At 43.4% G+C, this 24260-nt stretch overlaps 2 protein-coding genes across 3 annotated transcripts; both read right to left on the bottom strand.

Annotated features, from left to right (window-relative positions):
- Positions 1 to 3858: 3858 nt before the first annotated feature.
- Positions 3859 to 9564, bottom strand: LOC121550868 (interferon a3). 2 transcript variants are annotated; one of them, XM_041863264.2, is made up of 6 exons: positions 9173 to 9564; positions 8912 to 8999; positions 8541 to 8615; positions 8261 to 8410; positions 4571 to 4648; positions 3865 to 4219 (listed from the first exon to the last, which is right to left on the bottom strand). In XM_041863264.2, exons 1-6 carry the CDS (start codon positions 9205 to 9207, stop codon positions 4130 to 4132), a joined length of 516 nt encoding a protein of 171 aa, XP_041719198.1. In that variant the 5' UTR covers positions 9208 to 9564; the 3' UTR covers positions 3865 to 4129. The 2 variants fall into 2 exon arrangements, with proteins under 2 accessions (XP_041719197.2, XP_041719198.1); XM_041863263.2 differs by having other exon boundaries at positions 3859 to 4219; positions 8912 to 9564.
- Positions 9565 to 22586: 13022 nt separating this feature from the next.
- LOC121550238 (interferon a3-like) lies at positions 22587 to 24002 on the bottom strand. The gene is made up of 5 exons (XM_041862407.1): positions 23853 to 24002; positions 23623 to 23694; positions 23019 to 23171; positions 22791 to 22889; positions 22587 to 22673 (listed from the first exon to the last, which is right to left on the bottom strand). The coding sequence occupies exons 1-5, from the start codon at positions 24000 to 24002 to the stop codon at positions 22587 to 22589; spliced, it is 561 nt and encodes a 186-aa protein (XP_041718341.1).
- Between the last annotated feature and the right edge of the window lie 258 nt (positions 24003 to 24260).

A 24260-nucleotide genomic window follows, 5' to 3' on the forward strand; every position in this document is an offset into this window, starting at 1 on the left:
GCCATATTCTTTCCATTTGTGAACAATGGATTTAATGGTACTCAGTGGGATGTTCAAAGTTTTTATAACCCAACCCTGATCTGTACTTCTCCACAACTTTGTCCCTGACCTGTTTGGAGAGCTCCTTGTTCTTAATGGTGCCGCTTGCTTGGTGGTGCCCCTTGCTTAGTGGTGTTGCAGACTCTGGGGCCTTTCAGAACAGATGTAATTATACTGAGATCATGTGACAGATCATTTGACACTTAGATTGCACACAGGTGGACTTTATTTAACTAATTATGTGACTTCTGAAGGTAATTGGTTGCACCAGATCTTATTTAGGGGCTTCATAGCAAAGGGGGTGAATACATATGCACGCACCACTTTTCCGTTAGTTATGTTTTAGAATTTTTTGAAACAAGTTATTTTTTTCATTTCACTTCACCAATTTTGACTATTTTGTGTATGTCCATTACATGAAATCCAAATAAAAATCCATTTAAATTACAGGTTGTAATGCAACAAAATAGGAAAAACGCCAAGGGGGATGAATAATTTTGCAAGGCACTGTAATGAATTGGTACTGCCTATCTTGTAAAAGAGATTTCAAATCTCAATGAGCCCTTCCTGGTTAAATAAAGGTTAAATTAAATTAAAATATATCTAAGGTAACTTTGATTTTGTACACGGTCATACTTAGTTATAACCAGTTATAACCATTGGCACGTACATAAGGTGCTGTATCTCTGTAGGTGATCTGTCTATCTCGTCAAAATCACTCCAATAGGTCCACCTCCACCCTCTAAGGATATTTATAACTTAACATTATGTCTTCAGAGAAACATGGATTCAAATAAATACTTTTTTAGATTTGTCTTAGAATAACTAATTTTTGAAGACTATAATACACAACACTCAATCAAATCAAATTGTATTTGTCACATGCGCCGAATACAACAGGTGTTACCGTGAAATGCTTACTTACAAGCCCTTAACCAACAATGTAGTTCAAGAAATAGAGTTAAGAAAATATTTACTAACTAACTAAAGTAAAAAATACAATAAAAAGTAACACAATACAATAACAATAACAAGGTTATATACAGGGGGTAGCGGTACCGAGTCAATGTGTGGGGGTACAGGTTAGTCTAGGTAATTTGTACATGTAGGTAGGGGTAAAGTGACTATGCATAGATAATAAACCACGAGTAGCAGCAGTGTCAAAACAAATGGTGGGTGGGTGGGGGGTGTGTCAATGTAAATAGTCTGGGTGGCCATTTGATTAACTGTTCAGCAGACTTATGGCTTGGGGGTAGAAGCTGTTAAGGAGCCTTTTTGGTAGCAGAGAGAACAGTCTATGACTTGGGTGACTGGAGTCTTTGACAATCTTTGTGGCCTTCCTGTAGATTCAGAGTCTACCTGAGTTCTGTATTGCATTTCTATCAAGTATTTATACCATTGGCAGATGTTGTATACCATTGATAGATTTTAGATGCACAAAAAATAAGGTGATTTTGGTTTTGGTACACAGTCATTGTCACGCCCTGGCTCTGGGGACTCTGTTATGTTGAGCCAGGGTGTGTAGAGTCTATGTTTTGTGTTTCTATGTTCAAGATCTAGTTCATTGTGTTTCTATGTTGGCCGGGGTGGTTCTCAATCGGAGGCAACGAGAATCAGCTGTTGTTTGTTGTCTCTGATTGAGAACCATACTTAGGCAGCCGTTTGGGCATTTGTGTTTGTGGGATCTTGTTCCGTGTATGGTTTGTGTATGTACCCAAGGACTTCACGTATCGTTTTGTTGTTTTTGTTCGTGTGGTGAATATTTAATAAAAGTATGTTCGCATTCCACGCTGCGCATTGGTCCACTTCCTCCAACGTTCATGACAGAAGATCGAGAGACTGAAAAACAGCTTCTATCTCAAGGCCATCAGACTGTTAAACAGCCATCACTAGCACAGAGAGGCTGCTGCCTACATACAGTCTTGAAAATCACTGGCCACTTTAATAAATAGAACACTAGGGACTTTAATAATGACACTTTAATGTTTACATATCTTGCATTACCGATTTCATATGTATATACTGTATTCTATACTATCTATTGCATCTTAACCTATGCCACTCTAATAATGATAATGACGTTGCTCATCCATATATTTATATATTGTTATTCCATTCCTTTACTTAGATTGTGTGTATTAGGTTTTTGTTGTAGAACTGTTAGATGTTACTTGCTAGATATTGCTGCACTGTCGGAACTAGAAGCACAAGCATTTCGCTACACTCGCAATAACATCTGCTAACCATGTGTATGTGACAAATACATTTGATTTGATTTGACATTTGTACCCCTAAACTCTGTATTTTCCGCTGGCTGCCCCACCACCACAGAAAGCACTGAGCTAGGCTGAAACACCTGCATTTTGGAGCTGCCTTACTCAAGAAAGCAAAAAAGAGACCATGTTTGCATGCGGCTTTGTTAACTCAATGATTTTTTGTAAACTTTTTTGCAAACTGATGTGTGACACATATTAATGACAAAATAACATGCGAAACAGGAAACAACAACAAAAACATAATAAAATAAAATGTCTAAACAGGTGGGGCTCTGAGTATTTTTGTAATACACCAAACATACTGCAAACCATTCAGAAACAGCACATATGAGTACTATACCATTCAATGTAAACATGCATACACACCATTCTAGATGTTATCCCAAATAACCTCATACCATTATACAAATGGATATACAGTATATCTACAATAACTCTATTCTATCCAGGAATTCCAAGTCTTATGAAAGGACTGTGTGCTGCCACATTGGCCTATATAATACACACCTTTGTCTAATGTCATACAGGAATTGTCCTCATTTATCCATTGAGACCTATTAGGAGGATCCCCATGATGCCACTTAAAAAGTTCTATATATATGACTAAGCTAAATCAAAGATTTATTGTTATTTTTTGCCCACCACCACCCTTCCTCAATCAGGGGACTAAACTGATATCTATTAAAAGTATTGTTTAATTTGTATCTCTTTTTCAATATTGTCTTTCCATGTCTTTTTTCTTATTTCTCCTCCAATCATAGTAAGACATACAGGTGTTTAATACATTGGACAGACTTTATAAATAAACATCCCACAATTGCAAGTGGGAGCTAAAAGTTCCTGGTCCCCCAGATTATCGTCTACTCCTCACCCAGATCTCCCCACCCCCTTCAGCCCACTGCCCCAGTGTGATTGACACACAAAAACAAACAAGAAACATTAAAGAACAGTAACCCTCACAAAGTATAAAAACATATTGTTATAATGCGTTTCTTTGTATTCAAGGAATTCTGGATGCACGAAGGTAATGAACACTTAGATGGAGAGTTGATACAATGTATTTAATATACGGTACCGGATTCAGCATAGCAATCTGCACGTGGATTGCATCTTACTATCATAACTACTAGACAAAGGAAATCTCTTAGTTTATATAGCCCTTTACACATTTCTTCAACAACTTCTGGTAACCGTCAGTTGGCACTCCCCACCCTGATGTTATCTCCTTGTACCCCAGGCAGGATATTCCATCTATCAATCATTCTAAGATAAACACCAGTGAGCTCCCTAGACATCCTGGTATCCTTGGCATTCAGACTTTGTGACACCAAGAGTGACCTATCTACTGGATTTAACCTCGTCCCTAAAACCATGTGAAAACACGTCATATCACACATAAAAAAATATATTACACAAAGAAACAATACTACAAGAATACATAAACTCAAAGTAAAAATTATCATGTGACTCATCAGCAACAAGTTGAATGTGCATCCCCTCTGATGGTTAGATAAGACTGCTCAATATTATAAATCCACTCTCATTGGTTTTAGACAAGAAGGAAATTTGGACAATTTATACAAAATACGTTTTTATTCACAATTTCAATATTATTTTTTTCAAGTAGACAGGCAATACAGTTCAGTTCAACACAGGTACAAAAGGGAAATACAAAATATAAATAATAATTTATACAAATAAAAAACAATAATTTATGGATTTAAATATAATAAATAGACTAACAGGGTCCCACATGATTGTATTCATGCTTTATAAACTGGTAAGGGCGTAGCTTCTGAGATGAGTCTGGATGATCAGTACATCTGTGCTGCAAGGATATCCAATCTTTGCAGATGACGTTTCGTCTCTTTCCTGATGAGCTCCCACGCCTGTGCACTGTAGTTCTGAAAAACACAGAAAAATGTAAATATTAGTGGGGTGAACTTTCTTGGCAATTTAATGACCATTTTGTCTTGAACAACAAAGAAAGGATTGGTGTCGTATGTATTAAGCTTCTCAGAGTAGGAGTGCTGATTTAGGATCAGTTTTGCCTTTTAGATTTTTATAAATAGGAGGACAGAGGAGACCTGAGAGAAGACCTGATACTAGATCAGCACTTCTTCTCTGAGACTCTTGATACATATGGCCCCAGAAACCCATTTTTTTTTAGGAACCCTGCTCCTGTTTATCCTAGCCTAGTTTATATTCATTTGATTACAGGTATCAAACACGTTTCCATACGAAACCAAACTCACCATTTTTCTCAGAACCTTCCTATTCAACTTCTTGAAGTACCGTTTCAGTCTCCTCTCAGGTTTCATGGCAGGTGATACCTGTTGGACAAAATTAAACAAAACATTAGCGTCATACAGATGTAGGATCTTAATTAGACCTCTTTTTTAAATGAGAATTTTCCTGCACGGCAGGAAATGGAAACTTACAGCGTATTCAAGGTTTAAAAAGGATTCTAAAGTTTGTAATTTCCACTTTAAGATATCAAACTTGAATGTCCATTAATTATAATCTGCAATAATCTACATTTCTCATTGCTGCAGTATTATTTTTGTGATGTTGCAAACTGGCTCAAAATCTATAATAACCCATATACAGTACATTCGAAAATATTCAGACCCCTTTCCTTTTTCTACATTTTGTTACGTTACAGCCTTATTCTAAAATGTATCAAAGAAAACAAATTCCTCATCGATCTACAGAAAATAACCCATAATGACAATGCAAAAACAGAAATACCTTATTTACATAAGTATTCAGACCCTTTGCTATGAGACTCATAATTGAGCTGAGGTGAATCCTGTTTCCATTGATCATCGTTGAGATGTTTCTACAGGTGAAGTCCACCTGAGGTAAAATCAATTGATTGGGCATGATTTTGAAAGGCACACACCTGTCTATATAAGGTACCACAGTTGACAGTGCATGTCAGAGCAAAAACCAAGCCCTGAGGTCAAAGGAATTGTCCGTAGAGCTCTGAGACAAGATTGTGTCGAGGCACAGATCTGGGTAAGGGTACCAAAAAATGTCTGCAGCATTGAAGGTCCCCAAGAAAACAATGGCCTCCATCATTATTAAATGGAAGAACTTTGGAACCACCAGGACTCTCCTAGAGCTGGCCGCCCTGCCAAACTGAGCAATCAGGGGAGAAGGGCCTTGGGCAAGGAGGTGGCCAAGAACCCGATGGTCACTCTGATAGAGCTCCAGATTTCCTCTGTGGAGATGGGAGAACCTTCCAGAAGGACAACCATCTCTGCAGTACTCCACCAATCAGGCCTTTATGGTACAGTGGCCAGACGGAAGCCATTACTCAGTAAAAGGCACATGACAGCCCGCTTGGAGTTTGCCAAAAGGCACCTAAAGGACTCTCAGACCATGAGAAACTAGATTCTCTGGTCTGATGAAACCAATATTTAACTCTTTGGCCTGAATGCCAAGGGTCACATCTGGAGGAAACCTGGCACCATCCCTACGGTGAAGTATGGTGGTGGAAGCATCATGCTGTGGGGATGTTTTTCAGCGGCAGAGCGATCCTTGATTAAAACCTGCTCCAGAGCTCTCAGGACCTCAGACTGGGGCGAAGGTTCACCTTCCAACAGGACAACGACCCTAAACACACAGCCAAGACAATGCAGGAGTGGCTTCGGGAAAAGTCTCTGAATGTTCTTGATTGGCCCAGCCAGAGCCCAGACTTGAGCGAGACCCGATCGAACATCTCTGGAGAGACCTGAAAATAGTCCCCCTTGGCGTTTTTCCTATTTTGTTGCATTACAACCTGTAATTTAAATTGATTTTTATTTGGATTTCATGTAATGGACATACACAAAATAGTCTAAATTGGTGAAGTGAAATTAAAAAAAATTACTTGTTTCAAAAGAATTCTACAAAATAAATTCACCCCTTTTGCTATGAAGCCCCTAAATAAGATATTGTGCAACCAATTACCTTCAGAAGTCACACAACTAGTTAAATAAAGTCCACACGTAGGCAATCTAAGTGTCACATGATCTCAGTATATATACACCTGTTCTGAAAGGCCCCAGAGTCTGAAACACCACTAAGCAAGGGGCACCACCAAGCAAGCGGCACCATGAAGACCAAGGAGCTCTCCAAACAGGTCAGGGACAAAGTTGTGGAGAAGTACAGATCAGGGTTGGTTATAAAAAAAATATTAGAAACGTTGAACATCCCACGGAGCACCATAAAATCCATTGTAAAAAAATGGAAAGAATGTGGCACCACAACAAACCTGCCAAGAGAGGGCCGCCCACCAAAACTCATGGACCAGGCAAGGAGGGCATTAATCAGAGAGGCAACAAAGAGACCAAAGATAACCCTGAAGGAGCTGCAAAGCTCCACAGCGGAGATTTGAGTATCTGTCCATAGGACCACTTTAAGCCGTACACTCCATAGAGCCGGGCTTTACGGAAGAGTGGCCAGAAAAAAGCCATTGCTTAAAGAAAAAAATAAGCAAACACGTTTGGTGTTCGCCAAAAGGCATGTGGCAGACTCCCTAAACATATGGAAGAAGGTACTCTGGTCAGATGTGACTAAAATTGAGCTTTTTGGCTATCAAGGAAAACGCTATGTCTGGCGCAAACCCAACACCTCTCATCACCCCGAGAACACCATCCCCACAGTGAAGCATGGTGGTGGCAGCATCATGCTGTGGGGATGTTTTTCATCGGCAGGGACTGGGAAACTGATCAGAATTGAAGGAATGATGGATGGCGCTAAATACAGGGAAAGTCTTGAGGGAAACCTGTTTCAGTCTTCCATAGATTTGAGACTGGAACGGAGGTTCACCTTCCAGCAGGACAATGACCCTAAGCATACTGCTAAAGCAACACTCGAGTGGTTTAAGGGGAAACATTTAAAGGTCTTGGAATGGCCTAGTCAAAGCCCAGACCTCAATCCAATTGAGAATCTGGGGCATGACTTAAAGATTGCTGTACACCAGCGGAACCCATCCAACTTGAAGGAGCTGGAGCAGTTTTGCCTTGAAGAATGGGCAAAATCACAATGGCTAGATGTGCCAAGCTTATAGAGACATACCCCAAGAGACTTGCAGCTGTAATTGCTGTAAAAGGTGGCTCTACAAAGTATTGACTTTGGGGGGTTGAATAGATAGGCACGCTCAAGTTTTCTATTTTTATGTCTTATTTCTTGTTTGTTTCACAATAAAACATATTTTGCATCTTCAAAGTGGTAGGCATGTTGTGTAAATCAAATGATACAACCCCCCCCAAAAATCCATTTTAATTCCAGGTTGTAAGGCAACAAAATAGGAAAAATGCCAAGGAGGGTGAAAACTTTCGCAAGCCACTATAGTTGTGCAGCAATGCTCCCTATCCAACCTGACAGAGCTTGAGAGGATCTGCAGATACAGGTGTGCCAAGCTTGTAGCATCATACCCAAGAAGACTCAAGGCTGTAATCGCTGTCAAAGGTGCTTCAACAAAGTACTGAGTAAAGGGTCTGAATACTTATGTAAATGTGATATTTCAATTTTTTACTGTTAAGACATTTGCAAACATTTCTAAAACACGGTTTTTCCTTTGTCATTATGGGGTATTGTGTGTAGATTGATGAGGGGAAAAAACAATTTAATCCATTTTAGAATAAGGCTGTAACGTAACATGTGGAAGAAGTCAAGGGGTTGCACTTCATACGTAGATTTGTTCACTTCTAGAGTTAGTAGGCTACACCTAAAACAGGGCCCTCCAACCCTGTTCCTGGAGAGATACCGTCCTTTAGGTTTTCACTCCAGTCCTAATCTAGCACACCTGATTAATTAGCTGCTTGATAAACTGAATCAGGTTAGTTACAACTGGGGTTGGAGCGAAAACCTACAGGAGGGTAGCTCTCCATGAACAGGGTTGGAGAGCCCTGACCTCAACAGTGATTATACTTTAAAATAGACTCGTTACTTACACAGGAATTAAGGTTCTCAAATTGGCGTTCAAGAATGTTGAGGAAATCATCCAGGTTTTTCTTGTCCCAGGTGACAGCATTCATATTCCCATCAAACAGTTTTGTGATTTCATAGATGGTCTCGTTCAGGAACCTGACTTTGTCCTCAAACTACACAGGATGATATAAAACAAATATTAGAAACAGTATAGGCTTCCGTTATGGCATCAATATAACATTGGGTCAAGACTGCTATACCAAAGCATATCAGAACATGATGAGTCAAAATTCAAGTCTTTACCTCAGCATCATCTATGTGTCTGTAAAGTGATGTTGGGAAAAAGACAGGGGCATTCTGCTTTGTGATATCTCCTCCCTGGAAAACAATCAATATAGTATGTTAAGTCACGTGTCAAATACTTCAAGAACAATCAAGACTGACATAAAGTATAGCTTATACTGCAAGTACAGTAGGCCTAATGTAGATAGCCTCTCTTGATATCTCTGTCACTATAGCCTTAGCGCCCTTTTACTATGGCTATTCAAATATAGGCTAACAGTTTTCTGACAAAGAGGCTAAACATGAAACGTATTACTATTTTACTTGGTTGGTTGTTTTGCTGTCCTTAATACATGCATTCAGTCTGCTCTTACAGCGTGCTGATAACTCACCATCTGGTCCAGCAGGGAAAGGTATTCTGCGCTCAAGTGTCCGTAGTGGTGTCGGATCCAGTCACAGCAATGACACACGCTCTGCATACTGCAAATAAGAAGAAAAATACACGTCCAACTCTGCATTGTATACATTGTAAATAGCAGTTTGTTTCGCTCTTAGTTTTCCACATGAGTTTGAACATCTTGCCTGTGTTAAGTAGTTTTATGTGGAGTTGGGAAAGGGAAAACTGTATGGAGAATTTCCCCCGATCAACCTACCAGAGGCGGGGACTTTCACTTTCCAGACTACACATGCAGCCATAGGAATTCCATGCCTGCTCCGTCTTCTGGACGACCAAATCCCAATAAATCTATACACATTCTCCTTGAAATCAGCGTTGAATGATAGTTGAACAACACGATAACATTATTAAATGTAGATATCGGCTAGGCTATTAGCGAGAATAGGCTATTCACGAGCTATGCTTTCAACTGCTAATAACTTCGCGTGAACAGATTTAAAAAAGTCTGATAACAAAATCGTCGAAGTCGAAATAAAACCCACACTTCTTAAGAAATGTAGCCATATAAGACATTAATTTAGTTGGTTTCGTTCAAAGTTAGTCCGAAATATTGTTCCACAGCTCCGGCAAGTCCTCTGCTGTTGCGCTACAAATGAAAAGTGAATGGGAGACGTCAGCTTCACTACCCCAATCTCTCAACTATCATTTTCACAATGACGTAACCAACTTTCACCCTACTGTTGTCTGCTGGTGATGCAATGTTGACAAGCAACGACTACATGATTTGTTGGAACTTTCTATTTGTCGTTTTCTTTAAAAGGGGAAAATGAAAAATAATACGTGACTATAGTTCCTTGGTATAGGCTACGATATCAGGGATATTTTCCCTATAATGAATAGTTTTGACAGGGCTATAACCTACTGTTGTGTGTGTGTGTGTGTGTGTGAATGTGTGTGTGTGTGTGTGGTGACCGTTTTTGAATGACTATGCAAGGTCAAATCTTGGCATTGATTTATTTCCCCCTTTTTCTATATAATATTGGGATTAATTTAGAATGTACAAAGCTTATGAAACTGTAAAGATCATATACTGTAAGGAAGTGGTCACCTAAACTGTCTGCACGTTCCTGGAGACCAGCAGGAGGAGGTAAAGGATTTTGTTCCAACCCAGCACAAACACAGCTGTTTCACGAGGGTCTTGATAAGATGTCATAGGTGGTTTCATCTTGAAATGTCATGTTATAGGCTAAATTATGAGATGTAGCCTAATTATTCTGCTGGGCGTCTCAGAGTGGGAGTGCTGATCTAGGATCAGGACCACCTCTGTCCATTCATTATAATCTAAAAGGCTAAACTGATCCTGGATCAGCACTCCTACTCTCTGAGACGCTTTATGAATACGGGCCTTGGTGTTATTAGATATAGCCTTAATAGGCCTTATGTATACAATAAATGTAATCTATTGGGGACCAGCCATGAGGATGAATCAGAAGGATGAGGATGAATCGTGAGAGAGCTACGGCTTTCAAGGAGAGGGACACTAATCCGGACGCTTATAAGAAATCCCGCTATGCCCTCAAGCGAACCATCAAACAGGCAAAGCGTCAATACAGGACTAAGATTGAATCCTACTACACCGGCTCTGATGCTCGTTTGATTTGGCAGGGCTTGCAAACTATTACGGACTACAAAGGGTAACCCAACTCCGAGTTGCCCAGTGACGCAAGCCTACCATTCGGACTACCTAGGGGCTAAATGCCTTTTATGCTCACTTCAAGGCAAGCAACCAGTTGTTCCGGACGACTGTGTGATCACGCTCTCCGTAGCCGATGTGAGCAAGACCGTTAAACAGGTCAACATCCACAAGGCCCGTGGGGCCAGACGGATTACCAGGACGTGTACTCAGAGCATGCGCGGACCAACTGGCAAGTGTCTTTACTGACCAACATCCCGGAAACCCTAGACCCACTCCAATTCGCATACCGCCCCAACAGATCCACAGATGACGCAATCGCAATCGCACTCCACACAGCCCTTTCCCACCTGGACAAAAGAACACCTATATGAGAATGCTGTTCATTGACTACAGCTCAGCATTCAACACCATAGTGCCCACAAAGCTCATCACAAAGCTAAGGACCCTGGGACTAAACACCTCCCTCTGCAACTGGATCATGGACTTCCTGACGGGCCGCCACAAGGTGGTAAGGGTAGGCAACAACACATCTGCCACTCTGATCCTCAACACAGGGGCCCCTCAGGGGTGCATGCTTAGTCTCCTCCTGTACTCCCTGTTCACCCACGACTCCGTGGCCAAGCACGACTCCAACACCATCATTAAGTTTGCTGACGACACAACAGTGGTAGGCCTGATCACTGACAACGATGAGACAGCCTATAGGGAGGAGGTCAGAGACCTGGCTGTGTGGTGCCAGGCCAACAACCTCTCCCTCAATGTGAGCAAGACAGAGGAGCTGATCGTGGACTACAGGAAAAGGAGGGCCGAAAATGCCCTCATTAACATCAACGGGGCCGTAGGTGAGCGGGTCGAGAGTTTAAAGTTCCTTGGTGTCCACATCACCAACAAACTATCATGGTCCAAACACATCAAGACAGTCGTGAAGAGGGCATGACAACACCTTTTCCCCCACAGGAGACTGAAAAGATTTGTTATGTGTCCCCAGATCCTCAAAAAGTTCTACAGCTGCACCATCGAGAGCATCCTAACCGGTTGCATCACCGCCTAGTATGGCAACTGCTCGGCATCCGACCATAAGGCGCTACAGAGAGTACAGCGTACGTCCCAGTACATCACTGGGGCTAAGCTTCCTCCCATCCAGGACCTATATACTTGGCGGTGTCAGAGGAAGGCCCCAAAAATTGTCACCCAAGTCATTGACTGTTCTCTCTGCTATCGCACAGCAAGCAGTACCGGAGTGCCAAGTCTAGGTCCAAAACGCTCCTTAACAGCTTCTACCCCCAAGCCATAAGACTGCTGAACAGTTAATCAAATGGCCACCCGGCTGCTACTCGCTGTTTATTATCTATGCATAGTCACTTTACCCCTACCTACATGTACAAATTACCTCGACTAACCTGTACCCCCGCACATTGACTCGGTACCGGTACCACATGTATATAGCCTCGTTATTGTTATTTTATTGTGTAACTTTTCATTGTATTTTTTACTCTAGTTTATTTAATAAATATTTCTTAACTCTATTTCTTGAACTGCATTGTTGGTTAAGGGCTTGTAAGTAAGTATTTCACTGTAATGTCTACACCTGTTGTATTCGGCGCATGTGACAAAGACAATTTGATTTGATTTGAAACGTGATACCAAAGAGTCAGAGAGCAATATTTCCCATCACATACATCATCAATGTATTGCCTATAGTTTTACAATTCTAGGTTTAGGGGTGTGGGTAATTGGAACAGTAGTTAGCATGGCAATAACAGTAGCAACAGGCCTGCAGCCACAAAAAAGGAGCACTGATCAAATCGTTGCTGTGTGGTGATGTTCAAAGCGCTGAAGTGGCTGACGTCTTCATGAGTTTTAGCGCTAGCTGTGATACCTGTCCATGGTGCTGAATTGTCTTCTTATGTCGCATGACAGCTGTTTTACAAAAGTTGTGTGATGTCATCAGTTTCACCTGAGTCTTCTCCCAAGTAATCATGCACACCTTTGGCCGACGTATCGAATTGGGTAGGGAATATGTAGTTTAGAGAGCGTTTGCACATTGGGAAGACGTCGCAGAGACATCATAATAGAATGTTGGTATCTGGCCGACGTATAAACTATGTACAGTGGGGAGAACAAGTATTTGATCCACTGCCGATTTTTGCAGGTTTTCCTACTTACAAAGCATGTAGAGGTCTGTCATTTTTTATCATAGGTACACTTCAACTGTGAGAGACGGAATCTAAAACAAAAATCCAGAAAATCACATTGTCTGATTTTTAAGTAATTAATTAGCATTTTATTGCATGACATAAGTATTTGATACATCAGAAAAGCAGAACTTAATATTTGGTACAGAAACCTTTGTTTGCAATTACAGAGATCATACGTTTCCTGTAGGTGTTGACCAGGTTTGCACACACTGCAGCAGGGATTTTGGCCCACTCCTCCATACAGACCTTCTCCAGATCCTTCAGGTTTCGGGGCTGTCGCTGGGCAATACGGACTTTCATCTCCCTCCAAAGATTTTCTATTGGGTTCAGGTCTAGAGACTGGCTAGGCCACTCCAGGACCTTGAGATGCTTCTTACGGAGCCACTCCTTAGTTGCCCTGGCTGTGTGTTTCGGGTTGTTGTCATGCTGGAAGACCCAGCCACGACCCATCTTCAATGCTCTTACTGAGGGAAGGAGGTTGTTGGCCAAGATCTCGCGATACATGGCCCCATCCATCCTCCCCTCAATACGGTGCAGTCGTCCTGTCCCCTTTGCAGAAAAGCATCCCCAAAGAATGATGTTTCCACCTCCATGCATCACGGTTGGGATTGTGTTCTTGGGGTTGTACTCATCCTTCTTCTTCCTCCAAACACGGCGAGTGGAGTTTAGACCAAAAAGCTCTATTTTTGGTCTAATGACCTTCTCCCATTCCTCCTCTGGATCATCCAGATGGTCATTGGCAAACTTCAGACGGGCCTGGACATGCGCTGGCTTGAGCAGGGGGACCTTGCGTGCGCTGCAGGATTTTAATCCATGACGGCGTAGTGTGTTACTAATGGTTTTCTTTGAGACTGTGGTCCCAGCTCTCTTCAGGTCATTGACCAGGTCCTGCCGTGTAGTTCTGGGCTGATCCCTCACCTTCCTCATGATCATTGATGCCCCACGAGGTGAGATCTTGCATGGAGCCCCAGACCGAGGGTGATTGACCGTCATCTTGAACTTCTTCCATTTTCTAATAATTGCGCCAACAGTTGTTGCCTTCTCACCAAGCTGCTTGCCTATTGTCCTGTAGCCCATCCCAGCCTTGTGCATCTCTACAATTTTATCCCTGATGTCCTTACACAGCTCTCTGGTCTTGGCCATTGAGGAGAGGTTGGAGTCTGTTTGATTGAGTGTGTTGACAGGTGTCTTTTATACAGGTAACGAGTTCCAACAGGTGCAGTTAATACAGGTAATGAGTGGAGAACAGGAGGGCTTCTTAAAGAAAAACTAACAGGTCTGTGAGAGCCGAAATTCTTACTGGTTGGTAGGTGATCAAATACTTATGTCATGCAATAAAATGCAAATGAATTATTTAAAAATCATACAATGTGATTTTCTGGATTTTTGAAGTGTACCTATGATAAAAACTACAGACCTCTACATGCTTTGTAAGTAGGAAAACCTGCAAAATCGGCAGCGTATCAAATACTTGTTCTCCCCACTGTAGAACTGTAGAATTTAGAATGTGCAAGACGTCAATGAGCAAACAATGTCTAAACTGCATCATCTCAATGTATACAGGATACATCATGCCTACCCACTAAGCACGGTGCTGTCTGGATTGGCCGTCTTTATTTGGTCTGATTTTTGTGAAGTCCGGACTTAATTTCAACGTCCACGGACAAGTTTGGATAGCACAGTACAGTAGAGACCAGCAGAGTACAGTTCATTACAATAGAGTGTACAGTACAGTACCGTACAATACAGTAGAGCACAGTAGAGTACAGTTCATTACAGTACAGCATACAGTGCAGTAAAGTAAAGAAAAGTAAAGTATAATTCAGTGCAGTAGAGTACAGCACAGTATAGTGTAGCCTACTTTACTCTAATGTACTAAACTGTACTGAATTAAACTCTACTGTAATCTACTGAATTAATATCTACTGTACTATACTGAATAAAACTCTACTGTCCTCTACACTACCGTTGTGACGAGTACTGAGGATACGAAGAGGCAGGACGCAGACGCAGGAATCAACAATGTAAAGGATTACTAAACACTGAGCAATACAACAAAGAGCGAGAACACAACAAGACACTAACAATCACACACAACACAACACTGAACAGTCCAGGGCTATATAGGGGTGGTGATGAGATGATGAGGTGCAGGTACGCTGGAGGTTATTAGGGTGCATTGGGTTTTCATTCTGGTGTTGCCGAGGTGGTGCGCTCAGACCAGTGGCTCAGTAGACCGGCGAATCAGAGCGCCGGAGGGGAGCAACGGGAGGAGACGTGACAGAATCCCCCCCCCCCCCGGTGCGCGGCTCCCTCCGCAGGACGTCGCCAGCCAGGAGGACGACCCCGAGGACGAGGAGAGTCCAGCAGGTCCCTCACCGCATACGCCAGACTCCCGTCAATGTCCAGGGGCGGAGGGGGCGTACCCCGGGGGGCGGCATCCGCCAGAGGACCAGGAACCACCGGCCTGAGGAGAGACACATGAAAAGTGGTTGAGACACGGTAGTGAGGGGGAAGGAGCAGCCGGTACGATACCTCATTTATCCGCTGGAGGACCTTAAACGGCCCCACAAACCGGGGGCTCAGTTTCTTGCAGGGCAGGAAGAGAGGGAGGTTTTTAGTGGACAGCGAGCCACGATCACCAGGCTGGAATACGGGGGCCTCACTGCGGTGGCGGTCGGCTTGGTCCTTCTGCCGACGAAAGGCCCTCTGGAGATGGACATGGGCAGCGTCCCAGACCTGTCCGGCCCTGCGGAGCCACTCGTCAACAGCGGGCGCATCGGTCTGGCTGGGTGTCCAAGGGGCCAGGGCCGGCTGGTACCCCAGGACGCAGTGGAAGGGAGTGAGCCCCATGGAGGAGTGAACGAGGGAGTTGTGGGCATATTCTGCCCAGGGAAGAAACCTTGCCCACTCACCCTGCCGGTCCTGACAGTGGCAACGAAGAAACATCCCCAGCTCCTGGTTCATGCGCTCCACCTGCCCATTCGACTGAGGCCTATACCCGGAATTGAGGCTGGCCATGGCTCCGATCTTCTCCAGGAAAGCCTTCCACACTCGTGAGGTGAATTGGGGGCCACGGTCCGATGTCCTCCGGAAGTCCATAATGCCGGAAGACCTGTTGGAACAGGACCTCAGAGACAGTTGGCAGGCGCAGTTGGAGACGGAGGCAGGATAGGACCCTCCAGATCCTTCCTTTCTTCTGTATGGTGCATCCTGGAGAGTGCGTCGGCTTTCACATTCTGGGATCCTGGGTGGTAGGACAGAATAAACTGAAAGCGAGTAAGAATTTGGGTCCACCAGTCTTGACGAGAGTTCATCGGTTTCGCTGCCCATATGTGCTCCAAATTCCGGTGGTCAGTGAGAATCCGGAATGGATGGACTGCATCCTCCAGCCAGTGTCTCCATTCCTCCAGAGCGAGGACCACCGCCAAAAGCTCCCTGTCTCCAACTCCATAGTTCCTCTCTGCGGGGGTAGGCTTTTTCGAGAAAAAGGCACAGGGATACATTTTCTCTGGCTTACCTTGCCGCTGGGAGAGGATCCCACCCACGCCCTCCTCAGATGCGACCACCTCCAGGATGAAAGGACGAGCTGGATCTGGGTGTTTTTGGAGGAGCGCTGAGATTAACCTCTCATTCAGCCTCTTGAAGGCAGCGTCAGCCTCAGGGTTCCAGGCCAGCTTCTGAGGACCACCCTTAAGGAGAGAGGTGAGCGGGGCGGCTATGGAGCTGAAGGACCTGATGAAACGCCGGTGGAAATTTGCGAAGCCCAGAAAGCTCTGCAGGCCCTTGATGGTGGTGGGGACTGGCCATGACCTGACAGTGTCTGTCTTCGCTCTTTCCATGAACACCCCCTGAGGACTGATCCTGTATCCCAGGAAGGAGATGGCCTGTTGGTGGAATTCTCGGAACACGTCATTGACGAAGGACTGGAACACGGAAGGTGCGTTGGCGAGGCCGTAGGGCATGACGCTGTATTCATAGTGGCCTGAGGTAGTGCTGAATGCCGTCTTCCACTCGTCTCCTTCCCGGATTCGGATCAGATTGTAGGCACTCCTCAGGTCCAACTTGGTAAAGTACCTGGCCCCTCGCAGCTGCTCGATGGCCGATGGAACCAGAGGGAGGTGGTACCGGTACTTGGTGGTGACTGCGTTCAACCCCAAGTAGTCAATGCACGGCCTCAGTCCTCCGTCTTTTTTGACCACGAAGAAGCTGGCGGAGGCAGGTGAGGTAGAGCGTCTGATGAACCTGTTTCAGGGTCTCCGCCACATACTTCTCCATGGCCTCAGTCTCCACTATGGAGAGGGAGTAAATGCGACTCTTCGGGGGGTGTTGTCCCTCCAGCAGGTCAATGGCGCAGTCCCAGGGCCTGTGAGGAGGGAGACACTTAGCCTTGGAGGCAGAGAAGACGTCGGAGAGATCTGCGTACTCACGTGGAATGATGGGCTGGAGGGCGGACTCCGGACTCGTGGAATACCACCGGCAGGCAGGTCCTCCGGCATGAGGGGGACCAGGCTGTGATCCTCTTGGTGATCCTATTGATGGTAGGGTTGTGTAGTCTGAGCCAGGGCAATCCCAAGACGATCCGGTGAAGGGGTGACGTGACGATGTGGAAGGACAGCTCCTCGTAGTGCTCCGGTAGTGTGGGAATGGTGATGGTGATGGGGAGAGTGACGTGCGTAATGGTGCCTGATTCAAGTGGTTTATTGTCCAGCGAGGTGACGTGTAGCGGAGAAGGCAGTGGCACGGTGGGCAACCCCCATTCAGAGACCAGCTCCCTATCTATAAGGTTCCCCGCTCATCCAGAATATATCATTGCTGTGGAAGGCAAAGAGAAGGAAGAACCATTCACCGTTAGGGGAACTAAAAACAATGGTTTGGTGACAGGTGATGACGGAACATTCACGGAGCGGCGACGGGAGTCATACCACCTAGATAGGGAGCCGCCAGGAGATCTGTGGTCCGTGGTGGTGTTGGTGTGCTTCCCACCACCATGGGTGAGGACTCAGAGGCAAGGCGGCTTCCATAGCTCAGATGGGGTGAGCGTCGAGGCTCCGGGAGGTGTTGTAAACTCTGTCGGTCTCTCAACATGTCGTCAAGACGAATGGACGTGGCGATGAGGGTATCAAGGTCCATCTCGTCGTCCCGACATGCAAGTTCCGTCGTGATGTCCTCCCGTAAGCCTCTCCTGAAGGCTGTGCGCAGAGCATTCTCATTCCAGCCGGAAGACGCCACCACTGTGCGAAAGCTCAGGGCTTACTCGAATGCGGCCCCCTCTCCCTGTTGTAGCCGGAGGAGACGCTCACCCCCGTCCTTTCCCTCCGTGGGATGATCGAACACCACCCTGAATCGAGCGAGGAAGGTGGAGTAGGGAAGCGCCGCGGCCTCACCTCCTTCCCAGACTGCTGTGGCCCAATCCAGCGCCTTTCCCTTCAGTTGCGAAATCACCAGCGCTATCCTGGCTTGGTCCGATGGAGATGCCCCACGCTGACGCGCCAGATACAGTGAAACCTGTAGCGGGAAGCCTCTACATTTTGTCGTTTTCCCGTCATAGCGCTCCGGCAGGGCGAGGGGTCCCTCAGACATTGATGATAGCACGGGAGGAGGTGGACTGGGTGCACTCGCCGCTCCCTGAGGTGGAACCGGAGTGATGGTCAGTTTATGCAGCATTTGAAGCACTTCCTGCATGGTGGCGTTGAGCTGGGCAATCTGCTGCTGGTGCTGGTCGAGGCGCTGGGAAACTCCAGGATGATTACCTGCTGCATCCATTTTCGTGATTGGTGTGTGATTCTGTGACGAGTACTGAGGATACGAAGAGGCAGGACCCAGACGCAGGAATCAACAATGTAAAGGTTTACTAAACAAGAGTACAACAAAGAGCGCGTACACAACAAGACACTAACAATCACACACAACACAACACTGAACAGTCCAGGGCTGTATAGGGGTGGTGATGAGATGATGAGATGCAGGTGCGCTGGAGATGATTAGGGTGCGTTGGGTTTCCATTCCGGTGTTGCCGATGTGGTGCGCTCAGACCGGTGGCTCAGTAGACCGGCGAATCAGAGCACCGGAGGGAAGCAACGGTCCGGACCAGCCAAATGTGTACTTTTTGGGGGGCACAGCTCATTACGTTTTGGTCATTCAGCAGACGCTTTTATCTACAGCGACTTACAGTGCATTCAACTGGAGAGACCTGAAAATAGCTGTGCAACGACCCTCCCCATCCTACCTGACAGAGCTTGAGAAGATCTGCAGAGAAGAATGGGAGAAACTCCCCAAATACAGGTGTGCCAAGCTTATAGCGTCATACCCAAAAAGACTTGAGTCTGTAATTGTTGCCAAAGGTGCTTCAACCAAGTACTGAGTAAAGGGTCTGAATACTTAGCTAACATAAGTGCATGTGACAGATGGGAGCAATAATGAATATTCTATGTTGCAATCTTCAGTTGGCTCTTCTTTCCTATATTAAATGGATTCAAAATGTATTATAGTGAGATAATGCTTACTTAATTGAGAATGTATGTGCAGTTGAAATTTGGCCATTGATTCAATGACCAAAAAAATACATATTTTCAACATCTGTAAATGACATATTTTCAACGTTCATTCAGAACCGAAAATGAACCAGATTTCAATGTCCAGAAAATACGTATTTTCAACATCCAGAAAATATGTACTTTAAATGTCCAGAAAATATGTATTTTCAACTTTCATTCAGAACCAAAAATTTAACTAATTTCTACTTCCGGAAAATACTTATTTTCAACGTCCAGAAAATATGTATTTTCAATTCCAGAAAATATATATTTTCTACTTTCAACATCTGGAAAATATATTTTTTAAACGACCGGAAAATAGGTATTTTCAACTTTCATTCAGAACCTAGAATGAACCTAACTTATTTCGGACGTCTTTTCAAAGTCATTTTGCTTACTGGGCAGACTTGTGCTACCAAGTTAAGTCACAAAAACCCTGTCTACCACATGTGACATCATCAGTCCTAACCAATGCCATTTTTATTAGGCCTACATGTAAATATGTTAGATTAAAGGTCATCAGACTGTTAAATAGCCATCACTAGCCGGCCTCCACCCAGCAACCTGCCCTGAGCTTAGTCACTGTCACTAGCCGGCTACATCCCGATTACTCATCCCTGCACCTTAGAGGCTGCTACCCTATGTACAGTACATACAGTGGGAAAAAAAAGTATTTAGTCAGCCACCAATTGTGCAAGTTCTCCCACTTAAAAAGATGAGAGAGGCCTGTGATTTTCATCATAGGTACACGTCAACTATGACAGACAAAATGAGGGGAAAAAAATCCTCATAAGTATTTGGTCAATAACAAAAGTTTCTCAATACTTTGTTATATATCCTTTGTTGGCAATGACACAGGTCAAACGTTTTCTGTAAGTCTTCACAAGGTTTTCACACACTGTTGCTGGTATTTTGGCCCATTCCTCCATGCAGATCTCCTCTAGAGCAGTGATGTTTTGGGGCTGTCGCTGGGCAACACGGACTTTCAACTCCCTCCAAAGATTTTCTATGGGGTTGAGATCTGGAGACTGGCTAGGCCACTCCAGGACCTTGAAATGCTTCTTACGAAGCCACTCCTTCGTTGCCCGGGCGGTGTGTTTGGGATCATTGTCATGCTGAAAGACCCAGCCACGTTTCATCTTCAATGCCCTTGCTGATGGAAGGAGGTTTTCACTCAAAATCTCACGATACATGGCCCATTCATTCTTTCCTTTACACGGATCAGTCGTCCTGGTCCCTTTGCAGAAAAACAGCTCCAAAGCATGATGTTTCCACCCCCATGCTTCACAGTAGGTATGGTGTTCTTTGGATGCAACTCAGCATTCTTTGTCCTCCAAACACGACGAGTTGAGTTTTTACCAAAAAGTTCTATTTTGGTTTCATCTGACCATATGACATTCTCCCAATCCTCTTCTGGATCATCCAAATGCACTCTAGCAAACTTCAGACGGGCCTGGACATGTACTGGCTTAAGCAGGGGGACACGTCTGGCACTGCAGGATTTGAGTCCCTGGCGGCGTAGTGTGTTACTGATGGTAGGCTTTGTTACTTTGGTCCCAGCTCTCTGCAGGTCATTCACTAGGTCCCCCCGTGTGGTTCTGGGATTTTTGCTCACCGTTCTTGTGATCATTTTGACCCCACGGGGTGAGATCTTGCGTGGAGCCCCAGATTGAGGGAGATTATCAGTGGTCTTGTATGTCTTCCATTTCCTAATAATTGCTCCCACAGTTGATTTCTTCAAACCAAGCTGCTTACCTTTTGCAGATTCAGTCTTTCCAGCCTGGTGCAGGTCTACAATTTTGTTTCTGGTGTCCTTTGACAGCTCTTTGGTCTTGGCCATAGTGGAGGTTGGAGTGTGACTGTTTGAGGTTGTGGACAGGTGTCTTTTATACTGATAACAAGTTCAAACAGGTGCCATTAATAGAGGTAACGAGTGGAGGACAGAGGAGCCTCTTAAAGAAGAAGTTACAGGTCTGTGAGAGCCAGAAATCTTGCTTGTTTGTAGGTGACCAAATACTTATTTTCCACCAATATTTGCAAATAAATTCATTAAAAATCCTACAATGTGATTATCTGGAAAAAATAGTTGACGTGCACCTATGATGAAAATTACAGGCCTCTCTCATCTTTTTAAGTGGGAGAACTTGCACAATTGGTGGCTGACTAAATACTTTTTTCCCCCACTGTAGATATGGAACACTGGTCACCTTAATAACGTTCACATACTGTTTTACCCATTTCATGTGTATGTACTATATTCTAGTTAAGGCCATCCTATTCAACTATTGCTGTACCTATACTATTCCATCCACATATTCTTCACATACACTACCGGTCAAAAGTTTTAGAACACCTACTCATTCAAGGGTTTTTCTTTATTTTTACTATTTTCTACATTGTAGAATAACACATATGGAATAATGTGCTCAGCACATGTGGGAACTCCTTCAAGACTGTTGGAAAAACATTCCAGGTGAAGCTGGTTGAGAGAATGCCAAGCGTGTGCAAAGCTGTCATCAAGGCAAAGGGTGGCTATTTGAAGAATCTCATATATTTTGATTTGTTTAACAATTTTTTGGTTACTACATGATTCCATATGTGTTGTTTCATAGTTTTGATGTCTTCACTATTATTCTACAATGTAGAAAATAGTAAAAATAAAGAAAAACGCTTGAATGAGTAGGTGTTCTAAAACTTTTCACCGGTAGTGTACATATATACACTCCGGACTCCGACACTCCGACATTGCTCATCCTAATATTTATATATTTCTTATGTCATTTTACATTTACATTTAATGTCCATTCTTTTACTTTTAGATTTGTGTGTATTGTTGTGTATTGTTCGATATTACTGCACTGGTAGAGCTAGGAACACAAGCATTTCGCGACACCCGCTATAATATCTGCTAAATATGTGTATGCAACAAATTACATTAGATTTTATTAAAATAGATTTCAGATGTAGAGGCCACATTTATTTAATTATAATATATTTCATCATTACAATAACACACATTTCGTATCAGGTTGCAATAATAAATACAGTATGCAATGGCCTTCATAAGTACAAAAATAAATGCACTAAAACATTGTTACGTTGTGTATAGCCTAAATCAATCACATAATTATTCAGTATAAAAAATGTTTTACTCCACAGAGTTGTGAATACATTACAACACAATAAATGAATACGTTCAAAAACAAATAAATTAACATGTAAATAAATAATACATAATGCTCATTGGCTACTTAATGTTGTGTCTAGTCTTCGTAGGTGTGCCAGCACAACTGTCCTTACGTCTTCCCAGCCGCTTGCGCTGTGTTTCTGCATGAATTAAATACAATTATTAAGATTTTAGAATAGACACACGTTTTATCATCACATACATACATCCAGATTTGGTGAATGTACTCTCTTTGTAAGACAAATGGATCAACCTACCTCGCGTTTCAAGTAATTGTTAAGGAACTTGAAGTGAAGGCTCATCTTTTTGTTCACTCTTTTGACATATTTTGATAGTCTAGTTTTCATAGCCTTTACCTGTTGGAACAAAATACAAATTTTTTAATATTGTGATGTGTTTAACATGTAACCACCTTATTTTATAATCGAATAGGATAGGATAATGTGTTCCTTTTTGCATTAATGTTAAGAGGAGAAATTACATACGCATTGGTCTAGCTCCGAGGTCTGGCGATGCAGGTCATTCATAAACCTGTCAACTCCTTTCTGGTCCCAGGCGGTGGACTCATATTTGCCACTGCTGTACAATTTCTTTATAGCTTTCAGAGTTTGCGAAATGAAGACAATCTGTTCGTCAGCCTAGAAGAAGAGGGCTTTGTATTAGTACATGCCTTATGAATTGAGGGCAAATCTAAGCAAATTGCATATTCATTATAACCTAATTATATTCAGACCCCATCACTATTTGCACATTTTGTTACGTTACAGCCTTATTCTAAAATTGATTCAATATCTATTTGTTTCATCACAATAACCCATAATGCCAAAGCCAAAACATGTTTTCAGACATTTTTGCAAATTTATTAAAAATAAAAAACAGTTTTTGCTTAATCTTTATGGGGTATTGTGTGCAGATTGATGTGGGGAAAAAACAATGTAATACATTTTAGAATAAGGCTGTAACGTAACAACATGTGGAAAAAGTTAAGGGGTCTGAATACTTTCCGAATTCACTGTAAACTCTTAGAAAAAAAGGTTATGGATAGAACAAAACCTTTTTTTAAGAGTGTAGGCTATGCATATTTCTTACCTTGAAATTATCGACTTGTCTGTATTGCTTGTCAGGGAAAGTGATCTGAGTTTCTCGAGAGACTTCATGACCCTGAGATGCCAAAAAATGTAAACAAAATATGGCATTATTATTACTGTACATAAAGGAGTCAGGGAAATAAATGAAACATAGCAGCACGTGAAATGTTGAAAAGATGACAACAGCCCAATGACCAGGAACAAGTGAATAAACATTACCGCATAGCCTACCATTTTCTGAAGCATCGTTATGGTGTTTTTGCTGAACACTTGGAACATGCTCGGAGACCGAGGCAGTGTCCTCATCCAAGTGCATCCGATGGTTTTATGCCAGGTGCAAATCGTCAGGACCAAGAACATCCAAAGGTTGATTGAACCCATTTTAGCGTAGGTCTACTGTAGTTCTCGGTCTGTCCCAATCAACGGCGGTGCACTTCCGAAAGATAGCCTACTTTGTATAATTCCGACAAAAAAAAAATATTTTCCCCAAAGGATAAAGAGATAAAGTGGTCTTCCTGATCGAACAATTTCTCCAATTCCCGAGTTCTGCCATGCTCCAACCTGTGTCGATCATTTATACAAAGATTCTGCACGGTGTTCCAAAAGTGAAAGGTGGAAGTCACCATACACTTTCATACC

Source organism: Coregonus clupeaformis, unplaced genomic scaffold (genome assembly GCF_020615455.1).
Source record: "Coregonus clupeaformis isolate EN_2021a unplaced genomic scaffold, ASM2061545v1 scaf0640, whole genome shotgun sequence".
NCBI lineage: Eukaryota > Metazoa > Chordata > Actinopteri > Salmoniformes > Salmonidae > Coregonus > Coregonus clupeaformis.